The following is a 12,180-nucleotide window of genomic DNA, read 5'->3' on the forward strand; positions in this document are numbered from 1 at the left end:
CCCTTCAGTGCCAGGCTCAGTCATGCAGACTCAGAAAACGATTCGAGAAAACAGTAGAGAAGCACCGTGCCAGGTGTTCGGCGCGTCTCTCCTTAACACTGAGATCCGCGGCCTTCCCGGGACACCACAAGAATCAAGAGTGCAAGCGGAATGGAAAGGACGAGCCAGCCGGCCCCAGCAGGCAGGAGCAGAGGCTTGCAGCCAGGCCGTTGGTCTGCGGGGAAGCAAGCGCAAGCCCTGGGCCCCAGCAGTGGACACTGAGAGGCCGCCGCTGCACAGTCACCGGCTAGCGGAAGAACCTCGCGCACGCGCAGTGAAAACCCAGGGGCCGCAAAACGTCAGAAGTCCCTCCACCCGGCCCGGCTTCGCCTCCCGTCGTGGGGGCACTGCACGGCCCACTCACTCCCGCCTCGTCACCCCCGCCAGGTTTCCCCCGCCCTTTCCGGCCGGGGCTGGTCCCGATTGCGCGCGCAGGGCCTGAGCGGGCGTCGGAGGGAAGGGGAAGCGGCGGGTAAGGAGATACTGCGTCCGGGCGTGTCTCTGACGGGGTTGGGAACTTCCTGTTATACTCTCTCCGGCTTTCCGGACCCCAGAGGACTAGAGAGAGAAACCTCTAGAAATGTGTATTTCCTTGCCTTTCCTCTGGCCGCCGCAGGCCTTCCTCCGACAGTCTAAGTGTCGCCCTCTCCAGACCTTCTTGTCCGGACCGGTCCTGCCTCCCCCGCCCCAACTGGGGAATCCTGAGGCTGTGTCCCCAGTCCCTCTGTTGTCGCTTCGTTTGTCTGAGATCCCTTCCCTGACCTTTAGGTAGCGCAGGAACGATTATTAGCTTTTAGTGTAGCAGCAGTTTAGGACTAGCTCTGTAGGTTGGGCCCCCAACTCAAGCACAAAGAACCACGTTTTGACGCTTGTTCCGGGGGTTCTTTCTGACACCCCTTTGTTGAAGCAGTTTCCTCATGTTCTCAGCAGTGAATTCAAAGCTAGCAAACATAGGTCCCGCTTTAGTTCCTCTGGGCAATTCTACCGTTTCCTAGTATTTTTGAGACAGTCTCGCCCGGTCGCCTAGGCTGGAGTGCAGTGGTGAGATCACAACTAACTGCAGCCTCGAATTCTCAGGCTCTAGCGATCCTCTAACCTCAGCCTCCTGAGTAGCCGGAAGTACAGGCGTGCCCCATCACACACAGCTAATGTTTAAAAATTTTTTGGGGGAGGCCTCACTATGTTCCCCAGGCTGGTCTTGAACTCCAGGACTCAAGCGATCCTCCCGCCAGGGCATCCGAAAGTGCTGGGATTACAGGTATGTGCCGCCTTGCCCAGCCAATAATCTGCTTTTCAGATTTGGGGCACATCAGGCATGTCCCTTATATCCCTATGCAATGTTACAGAATTGCGCTCTTTTCCTTTGGAAATATGGTCACTCCACATGCCACCTTTTGGGATGACATTCCTACTCCACTGACAGTGGGATAGTATCAGCAGTTACTGAGAAGCATGGTAACAGACTAGTATTTCTATTGTTTGCCACCCGAATGGATATTCAGTCAACTCTTTCTTTTTTTTTTTTTTTTTTTGAGACGGAGTCTTGCTCTGCCACCCAGGCTGGAGTGCAGTGGCCGGATCTCAGCTCACTGCAAGCTCCGCCTCCCGGGTTTATGCCATTCTCCTGCCTCAGCCTCCCGAGTAGCTGGGACTACAGGCGCCCGCCTCGTCGCCCGGCTAGTTTTTGTATTTTTAAGTAGAGACAGGGTTTCACCGTATTAGCCAGGATGGTCTCGATCTCCTGACCTCGTGATCCGCCCGTCTCGGCCTCCCAAAGTGCTGGGATTACAGGCTTGAGCCACCGCGCCCGGCCTGTCAACTCTTTCTTGTAGCAGGAGACAGCATTTTAGCTCAGTGGCTGTGCTTGATGCCTTGAAGGGACAGAGGAAGTACCTTGTATTTAAACCACTAGGGGTTCAAAATGTGCTGACAGAGAGAAATGTAAAACAGAAAAGGCCTGACAGTCATGTCATGTTGATAATGTTTCCAGGTCACATTTCTGTGTAGGGCCAAATACATGCTCTCTCCTCCCCCACCCCACCCCCGCCCCCTTTTTTTTGTTTTTGAGACAGAGTCTCTCTGTTGCCCAGGCTAGAGTACAATGGCTGGATCTCCATTCACTGCAACATCTGCCTCCCAGGTTCAAGCTATTCTCCTGCCTAAGCCTCCCGAGTCACTGGGATTACAGGCGCCCACCACCATGCCTGAGTAATTTTTTGCATTTTTTAGTAGAGATGGGGTCCCCGTGTTGGCCAGGCTTGTCTTGAGTGCCTGACCTCTGGTGATCCATCCGCCTCAGCCTTCCAAAGTTCTGGGATTAAAGGCATGAGCCACCGCTTTTTTTTTTTTTGAGACAGGGTCTTGCTCGGTCATCCAGGCTAGAGTGCAGTGCCGCCATCTCAGCTCACTGCAGCCTCAACTTCCCTGGCTCAGGTGGTCCTCCCACCTCAGCCTCCCCCTAAGTAGCTGGGACTACAGGCCTGTGCTATCATGCCTGGCTAATTTTTTTTTTGTATTTTTAGTAGAGACAGGGTTTAGCCATGTTGCCTGGGCTGGTCTCAAACTCCTGGACTGAAGCGATCCGCCTGCCTCAGCCTCCTAAAGATCTGGGCTTACAGGTATGAGCCACTGTGCCCAGCCCCTTCCCCCCCCCCCTTTTTTTTTTGAGACAGAGACAGAGTCTCGCTCTGTCACCCAGGCTGGAGTGCAGTGGCACCATTTCGGCTCACTGCAACCTCTGCCACCTGTGTTCAAGCGATTCTCCTGCCTCAGCCTCCTGAGTAGCTGGGACTACAGGCACCTGCCATCGCACCTGGCTAATTTTTGTATTTTTAATAGAGACAGGGTTTCACCGTGTTAGCCAGGATGGTCTCGATCTCCTGACCTCGTGATCCACCCGCCTCGGCCTCCCAAAGTGCTGGGATTACAGGCCCAGCCCAACCACCGCACCCGGCCCTCGCCCTCTTTAAAAAATTTATTTTTCCCTCCAATTTGGGTGACAGAGTGAGACCCTGTCCCCAAAAATATTTTTTAAATTGACACATAATGATTGTTTTATATTTACATTTATGGGGTAAAATGTGATATTTTGATACATGTATATAATGTGTAATGATCAAATCAGGGTAATTAGCATATTCATCACCTCAAACACTGCTTGCTTTTATATGCTAGTTATATGTAATATGTTGATATTCTGTAGATGGTGATATGAAGCTTTAGCAGCTACTTTTGAACCTCTCAATCAAATTTCTCAATAAGTTAATTCCTAGAAAGTCATGATAATCAGCCTTGTTATTTTGACTTTGATACGTTTAAATGCTATAAATGTAACCATTTTTTTCTAACATCAGCACACACTATAAGTCTTATTACCTATTGATACCTAAATTACAAAATCTTAGTCATCTTAAATTTCCTTGTGCTATTCCATATGTTATATTACAGGATCTCATGGTTTGTTTATTTATTTATTTATTTTGAGACAGAGTCTTGCTCTGTCACCCAGGCTGAAGGGTGGATCTCAGCTCACTGTAACCTCTATCTCCTGGGCTCAGGCGATTCTTATGCCTCAGCCTACCAAGTAGCTGGGATTATAACCCTGCTCCACCACGCCTGGCTAATTTTTAAATTTTTAGCAGAGACGGGATTTTGTCATGTTGCCCAGGTTGGTCTCGAACTCCTGGATTCAAGTGATCCCCATGCTTCGGCATCTCAATGTGCTGGGATTACAGGTGCAAGCCACTGTGCCCAGCAGTTTTTTTTTGTTTGTTTTGAGTTGGCGTCTTGCTCTGTCGCCCAGGCTGGAGTGCAGTGGCCGGATCTCAGCTCACTGCAAGCTCCGCCTCCTGGGTTCACACCATTCTCCTGCCTCAGCCTCCCGAGTAGCTGGGACTACAGGCGCCCACCACCTCACCTGGCTAGTTTTTTGTATTTTTTAGTAGAGACGGGGTTTCATCATATTAGCCAGGATGGTCTCGATCTCCTGACCTCGTGATCCGCCCGTCTCAGCCTCCCAAAGTGCTGGGATTACAGGCTTGAGCCAAGTTTCTTTATTTAAAAAGTAATTTAGGAAGGGTGCAGTGGCCTAATAATTCCTGTGAAATGATATGGTGGAATAGTCCTGGATTTAGAGTAAGAAGGCCTGGATTCAGATACTGAGACTGTCATACTAATATTGTGTCCTTGAGGAAACTTTCAGCTTCAATTTCCCTTTCTCTCATTTTAGATAAGATTATCTTTTCTTCTCACCTCTTAATTATTGTGAGAATTACCATTGACATAATATGTGGAGAAGCTAAAAGTTAAAAAAAAAAAAATCCAACCTAAGCTATTGTTATTTCTTCTTGTTCTCATTCATTTCACAAACATTGGAAACCTAACATATGTTATATACTGGTGCTATAGCTATGAAAGATAGTACCTGCACTTAAAGGGCTGTCTTTCAAGGAGCTTTCAGAGTGTGTGTGTGTGTGTGTGTGTGTGTGTGTGTGTGTGCACGTGCGCAGGCGCACGCATGCACTAGGAGTAGGGTGGTAGGGTATTTGGTAAGGTAGACCTGTGCTATAGAATGTAAAACCAATAAGCTTAGGGTGAACAACAAACTTAGGTGAGTTTGGGACCATATTTCCACAGTTCCAGAGGAGGAACGGGGAAAGGTTCCTGGAGGAAGTTATATTTGAACAGTCTTGAATTACGACAAGAATTCCGAAGGGCTTTGTGTGCTACAGGAAGTGTATACGTTGAAGGATTTTAAGCAGTTAGGCTGATCACAACTGGTTTTTGAAAGTTCCTGTTGTCTGTGATGTATGCTTTGTTAACTTTCTTCTTTGTGCTTTATTATTATTTTTTTTACTACATCAAGAAGTGTCCTCTCCTCATTACCTTAATATTAACTCTTTATCCTCTTCTAGTGCAGGTCCCATTTCTTGTGTGAAGCATTCTCCAATTATTTTAGCCTCCCTACTTACCTCGTTCTCTGAAACCATATTAGAAATATTAATAATAACACACTTTAGTCCTTATTTGTTTTATGTTTATGTCCTTAAGTAGATTTTAAGTATAGAGAATGTTTCTTATGTGTGAATAGAAAGCATGTTAAAAAAAATTGTTGCTTGATCTCTTTGTATTTTGTTTTTCAGGGTAGTAACAGATTATGGACAACAGTCCTTTTTAATTAATGTATCGTCATCATGGCTAATGAGGGCTGTCCCAAGGCTGCTGATAGTCCTTTTTCATCAGATAAACATGCCCAGCTCATCTTGGCCCAAATCAATAAGATGAGAAATGGACAGCATTTCTGTGATGTGCAGCTGCAAGTTGGAAAGGAAACTTTTAAAGCTCATCGGCTGGTTTTGGCTGCCAGCAGTCCTTACTTCGCAGCTTTGTTCACTGGAGGAATGAAAGAGTCCTCAAAAGATGTTGTACCAATTCTAGGAATTGAAGCAGGAATCTTTCAGATACTTCTAGATTTCATTTACACAGGTATGTTACATGAGCCTGTTGCTTTGACTGAAGAATGATTCAATCACTCATGCACTAATGTGGAAAAATAAATTGATCTAACTTTTTAATTACTCTAGAAGGTAATTTAGCAACATGTTATTACATGACTGAAAATTTCGTATCTTTTGACCCGGTACTCCTTTTCTAGGAATCTGAAGCAATTAATTAGTGATGCAGGCACATATTTACAAACCAGGATTTTATTGTAACATTATTATTATTATTTGATTATTTTTTCGAGATGGGGTCTCTCTCTGTCACCCAGGTTGGAGTGCAGTGGGGCAGTCTTGGCTCACTGCAACCTCTGCCTCCCAGGTTCAAGTGATTCTCCTGCCTAAGCCTCCCGAGTAGCGGGGACACAGACGCATGCCACTACGCCTGGCTAATTTTTTTTTTTTTTTAATTTTTGGTAGAGACGGGGTTTCACCGTGCTAGCCAGGATTGTCTCGATCTCCTGACCTCGTGATCTGCCCACCTTGGCCTCCCAAAGTGCTGGGATTATAGGCGCGAGCCACCGCACCTGGCCTGTGACTTTATTTATAGCAGTATGTAATTGAATAAACTCTTGTCTCAGTAAGTTTTATGGCTAAATAAATTATGATACATATATAGATCTCACAAATGAGATCTAACAAATCTTAAAATATATGTATACTATTATGGAGGAATGTTTATCATATATAAAATTTTAAAAATCAGAATATAAGTAAACCCCTATTTTGTTTTAAACAAAACCCAAAAAACTTATGTGTATTTACACATGAGAAAGTGACCAGAATGTTTGATAACATTTTGGTAATTTGTTATTATATTAGGTAATTTTATATGTTATAACATTAGGTAATTTTTTTCCACAAAGTGTTTATAATCAGCATATGTTATTTTACTCAAAACTATTTCTTAAATGTTTTTGAGGAGTTTTAATAACATTAGAGAATGTACTAGGCCGGATGCAGTGGCTCAAGCCTGTAATCCCAGCACTTTGGGAGGCCGAGACGGGCGGATCACGAGGTCAGGAGATCGAGACCATCCTGGCTAACATGGTGAAACCCCGTCTCTACTAAAAAATACAAAAAACTAGCCGGGCGAGTTGGCGGGCGCCTGTAGTCCCAGCTACTTTGGAGGCTGAGGCAGGAGAATGGCGTGAACCTGGGAGGCGGAGCTTGCAGTGAGCTGAGATCCCGCCACTGCACTCCAGCCTGGGCGACAGAGCGAGACTGCGTCTCAAAAAAAAAAAAAAAGAGAATGTACACAAGAGCACAGTGGTTCATGCCTGTAATCCCAGCACTTCAGGAGGCTATTGTAAGAGGACTGCTTGAGGCCAGGAGTTCATGAATAGGCAGGACAACATAGCAAGACCCCATTTCTTAAAAAAAAATTTTGTTTGAGACAGGGTCTCTCTCTGTTGTCCTGGCTGGAGTGCAGTCGTGCACTCACACCTCAATGCAGTCTTGATCTTCTGGGCTAAAGCAGTGCTACCATCTCACCATCCTGCATAGCTGTGACTACAGGTATGTGCCACCATGCCTGACTAATGTAAAACAAATTTTTTTGTAGAGACAGGGTCTCACTATGTTACCCAGGCTAAAAAAATTTTTTTTTTTTTTTTGAGACAGAGTCTCGCTCTATCGCCAGGCTGGAGTATAGTGGCGTGATCTCGGCTCACTGCAACCTCTGCCTCCCAGGTTCAAGCAATTCTCCTGCCTCAGCCTCCTGACTAGCTGGGACTACAGGCATGCGCCACCACACCCAGCTAATTTTTACATTTTTAGTAGAGACCGGGTTTCATCATGTTGGCCAGGATGGTCTCGATCTCTTGACCTTGTGATCCACCTGCCTCGGCCTCCCAAAGTACTGGGATTACAGGCGTGAGCCACTGCGCTCAGCCAAAATTTTTTTTTTTTTTAATTAGCTGGGTGTGGTCGCTTGTGCCTTTAGTCCCAGCTAACGGGAGGCTGATGTGGGAGGATCCAGGAGTTTGAGGCTGTAGTGAGCTATGATCAAGCTGCTATACCCTGGACTGGGAGACAGAGTGAGACCCCATCTCTAAATAAATAAAACAACTGGGATGATGAGGAGGGGAGTAGGGGAGGGGGAAAGAAAGAGAAGGCACACCAAAACGATGTATAGTCTTATATGATATGCAACAAATATGCATAGAAAAAAGATTTGAAAGGCTGAGGTAGGATGATCACTTGAGCCTAGGATGCTGAGGCTTCAATGAGTGATGATCATGCTACTGCACTCCAGTCTGGGCAACAGGACAAGACTCTGTCTCAAAAAAAAAAAAGAAAGAAAATATATATGAGGAGACACTACAGTGTTAACACAATGTCTGTCTGTGTATGGAAAAATACGTTTTTCATTTTAGTTTTTCTGTCTTAAAGTTCTTTTTCCACAGTGAATATATATTACTCTTTTTGTGTGTGTGTGTGTGTGTGTGTATATGACGGAGTTTCACTTTGTCGCCCAGGTTGGAGTACAGTGGCACAATCTTGGCTCATTGCAACCTCTGCCTCCCAGTTTCAAGCTATTCTCCTGCTTCAGCCTCCCAAGTAGCTGGGATTATAGGCTTGCACTAACATGCCCAGTTAATTTTTGTATTTTTTTTTTTTAGTAGAGATGGGTTTTCACCACGTTGGCCAGGCTGATCTCGATCTCCTGACCTCAAGTGATCCGCCCACCTCAGCCTCCTAAAGTGCTGGGATTACAGGCGAGAGCCACTGTGCCCAGCCTCTTTTATTTTTTATTTTGTGAGACAGAGTCTTGCTTTGTCACCTACACTGGAATGTAGTGGCAAGATCATTGCAGCCTTCGCCTCCTGAGCTCATCAAGCTATCCTCTCACCTCAGCCTCCTGAGTACCTGTAGGACCACAACACACACCATCATGCCAGGGTAATTAAAAAAATTTTTTTTTTGTAGAAATTATGTCTGGCTATGTTGCCCAGACTGGTCTCAAACTCCTAGGCTCAAGCAGTCCTCCCACTTCAGCCTTTCTAGTAGCTGAAACTACAGGTGCACACGCTGCCACACCTGGCTAATTTTTTTTTTTGAGGCGGAGTCGTGCTGGGCTTAGTGGTGCGCACCTGTAGTCCCAGCTACTCAGGAGGCTGAGCCAGGAGCATTGATTGAACCTAGAAGGCAGAGGTTGCAGTGAACAGAGACCATGCCACTGCACTCCAGCCTGGGCAACAGAGCAAGATCTTGTCTCAAAAAACAAACAAACGAACAAAAAAGGTTGGGTGTGGTTGCTCACGCCTGTAATCCCAGCACTTTGGGAGGCTGAGGTGGGTGGATCACCTGATCCAGCACTGGGGAGAGTAAGACAAGGTCTCTAAATGCCATACAATGTTCATTTTTTGTTTGTGTTTGTTTTGAGAGAGAGTGTCGTCCTGTTGTCCAGGCTGGAGTGCAGTGGCGCAATCTTGGCCCACTGCAACCTCTGCCTCCCATGCTCAGGTGAGCCTCTCACCTCAGCCTCCCGAGTAGCTGGTACTACAGACACTCACCACCATGATCGGCTAATTTTCTGTATTTTTTTGTAGAGACAGAGTTTCACCACGTTGCCCAGGTTGATCTTAAACTCCTGGGCTCAAGCAATCCACCCACCTCAGCCTCCCAAAGTGCTGGGATTACAGGCGTGAGCCACCACACCCAGCACAATGTTAGTTTTTAATATTAGGAATAACCAAGAATCTATAACATAAGAGAAACTATTATTATTTTTTTTTATTTTATTTTTTTTTTTTGAGACGGAGTCTCACTCTGTGGCCCAGGCTGGAGTGCAGTGGCCGGATCTCAGCTCACTGCAAGCTCCGCCTCCCGTGTTTACGCCATTCTCCTGACTCAGCCTCCCGAGTAGCTGGGACTACAGGCGCCCGCCACCTCGCCCGGCTAGTTTTTTGTGTTTTTTAGTAGAGACGGGGTTTCACCGTGTTAGTCAGGATGGTCTTGATCTCCTGACCTCGTGATCCGCCCGTCTCGGCCTCCCAAAGTGCTGGGATTACAGGCTTGGGCCACCGCGCCCGGCCAAGAGAAACTATTAAATACTCAAACTATGTATACCACTTTCTTTTCCAAGGGCTTCACTTTCTTTTTTAAATTTTTTTATTTTTTTTCGAGACAGAGTCTCACTATGTCGACCAGGATGGAGTACAGTGGTGCACTCTTGGCCCATTACAACCAACACCTCCCAGGTTCAAGTGATTCTCCTGCCTCAGCCTCCCAAGTAGCCAGGATTACAAGTGCGCACCACCACAACCGGCTAATTTTTGTATTTTTAGCAGAGACGAGGTTTCGCCATGTTGGTCAGGCTGGTCTCAACCTCCTGGCCTCAGTAAATGTTTGTTACATGCATATAACCTTATGTTAAAAGCATAGACTTTATTTGTTGTTATTGCTGTTGTTTGATTTTTTTTCTTTCCAACTTTTAGGTTCAAGAGGTACATGTGTGGGTTTGTTGCATGGGTAAATTACGTGTCTTGGGGGCTTGGTATGTAGATAATTTTGTCCCCCAGATAATCAGTATAATACCTGATACATAGTTTTTCAATCCTTACCCTCCTCCTACCCTCCACTCTCAAGTAAACCCCAATGTGTATCCATGCCTTCTTGGTGTCCATGTGTATGCAATGTTGAGCTCCCATTTATAAGTGAGAACATATGATACTTGGTTTTCTGTTCTTGTGTTAATTTGCTTAGAATCATGGCTTCCAGCTCCATGTGTGTTGCTGTAAAGCACATGATTTCCTTCTTTTTTATGGCAAAAGCATAGACTTTGATGTCAACCCCTACCTTGCAACTTGCTTTACCTTACAACTTGTGGACAAGTTACTTAAACTTTGATTCTGTTTCCTTAATATGAAAATAAGAAAAATAATATCTACCACATGGGAGTATAATAAGGGTTAAATTAACATATAAAGCAATTAATGCTGTACCTGGTTCATTGTAAGTTTTTCATAAATGTGTTAGGTATCGTTATCGTTTAAGTTTTGTGCTCTTTACACAAATCCTTGATTGCCTTTTTAAGCGTCTGTCTACTCTGCAAGCATCAGTGAAATCAAGTGTAATACTTTTTGAATATGGTAAGCCAATGTATGTTTTTACTTTATTGGCCATTTTGTCTTCCTACTTCTCTAGGTATTGTGAACATAGGTGTGAATAATGTCCAGGAGTTGATTGTTGCAGCAGACATGCTACAGTTGACTGAAGTTGTTCATCTTTGCTGTGAATTTCTGAAAGGACAAATTGATCCACTGAACTGCATTGGAATCTTTCAGTTCTCTGAGCAAATTGCCTGCCATGATCTCTTGGAATTCTCAGAAAACTACATTCATGTCCATTTCTTAGAGGTTCATAGTGGAGAAGAGTTCCTGGCACTTACAAAAGATCAGCTGATCAAAATTTTGCGAAGTGAAGAGCTTAGCATTGAGGATGAATACCAGGTCTTCTTAGCTGCAATGCAATGGATTCTGAAAGATTTGGGAAAAAGAAGAAAACATGTGGTAGAAGTGCTAGACCCAATTCGATTCCCTTTATTACCACCTCAGAGACTTTTAAAGTATATAGAAGGTAATTTTTTTGCTATATATCAAATTAGTTGATTAATTATCCAGTGATGTGTTCTCTGAAATGTGGGAGAGTGTTTTCATTTTTTGGTTCAGTAACAGACATTTATTGAATGATTACTCTTTTTTTTTTTCTTTTTAAAAATGTATTGAATGATTATGTAACATACAACTTTTGTGTTTTGTGGGTGGGCAGTAGTATTTTAATATTTCTACCTATTTTTATCAAAATCTTTCTTGAGATTGATTACTAAGGCAGATTAGTGTTATAGATAAAAATTACTGACAGAGCGACTAACATAACAACTGCTGTTGACAGAACCAGTTATTTCAGTGTAAGATTTCCTCTTGCTACTCTGAAAAATTAAGCAAAACCTAATACTTGGAGAAAATGCATACATTAAAAATAAAAAAACTCAATGAATCCTATAAGTCCCTTCATTATAAAATTGGTGTTGATATACTATTAGAGCTTCTGAGTAGCCTTTGAATCATCTTTAGATTCTAAACTTAATTCTGAAAATATGTTTTACCATAGTATAAAATAGTTTGTATCTTTATGTTAGAAAAACGATGTTTAAATTTATTTCTAAAAATTACTTTAGGCCGGGTGCAGTGGTTCATGCCTGTAATTCTAGCACTTTAGGAGGCCAAGGCAGGCAAATCGCTTTAGCCCAGGAATTCAAGACCAGCCTGGACAACATGGTGAAACTCTGTCTCTACAAAAAAAAAAGGCAAAAAATTAGCCCGGCATGGTGGCATGCACTTGTAGTCCCTGCTACCTGGAAGGCTGAGGTGGGAGGATCACCTGAGCCCAGGAGGTCAAGGCTACAGTGAGCCAGGATTGTGCCACTGCTGTCCAGCTATTTCCTGTCTATTTTTGAGACAGGTCTCACCCTGTCATCCAGGATGGAGTGCAGTGGTGCAATCCTGCCTCACTGCAAACTCTGCCTCCTGAGCTCAAGTGGTACTCCCACATGAACCTCCTGAGTAGCTGGAACTATAGGCACATGCCACCACACCTGGCTAATTTTTGTATTTTTTGTAGCAGCAAGGTTTTCATT

General features: G+C 44.5%; 1 protein-coding gene across 2 annotated transcripts in view; it reads left to right on the top strand.

The window, feature by feature from the left end:
- The first annotated feature begins 299 nt into the window (after nucleotides 1–299).
- Nucleotides 300–12,180, top strand: part of IPP (intracisternal A particle-promoted polypeptide) — a 43,200-nt gene continuing 31,319 nt past the window's right edge. Inside the window, exons 1-4 of one of the 2 annotated variants that reach the window (XM_033226593.1) lie at nucleotides 301–511; nucleotides 1,117–1,297; nucleotides 5,181–5,523; nucleotides 10,689–11,120. In XM_033226593.1, coding sequence (XP_033082484.1) covers nucleotides 5,232–5,523; nucleotides 10,689–11,120 — 724 coding nt within the window. In that variant the 5' untranslated portion in view covers nucleotides 301–511; nucleotides 1,117–1,297; nucleotides 5,181–5,231. Of the gene's footprint in view, nucleotides 512–1,116; nucleotides 1,298–5,180; nucleotides 5,524–10,688; nucleotides 11,121–12,180 lie in introns of both variants that reach the window. The other variant, XM_033226592.1, reaches the window with a different exon arrangement.

Source organism: Trachypithecus francoisi, unplaced genomic scaffold, assembly GCF_009764315.1.
Source record: "Trachypithecus francoisi isolate TF-2019V2 unplaced genomic scaffold, Tfra_2.0 Lachesis_group12, whole genome shotgun sequence".
NCBI classification, from domain to species: domain Eukaryota; kingdom Metazoa; phylum Chordata; class Mammalia; order Primates; family Cercopithecidae; genus Trachypithecus; species Trachypithecus francoisi.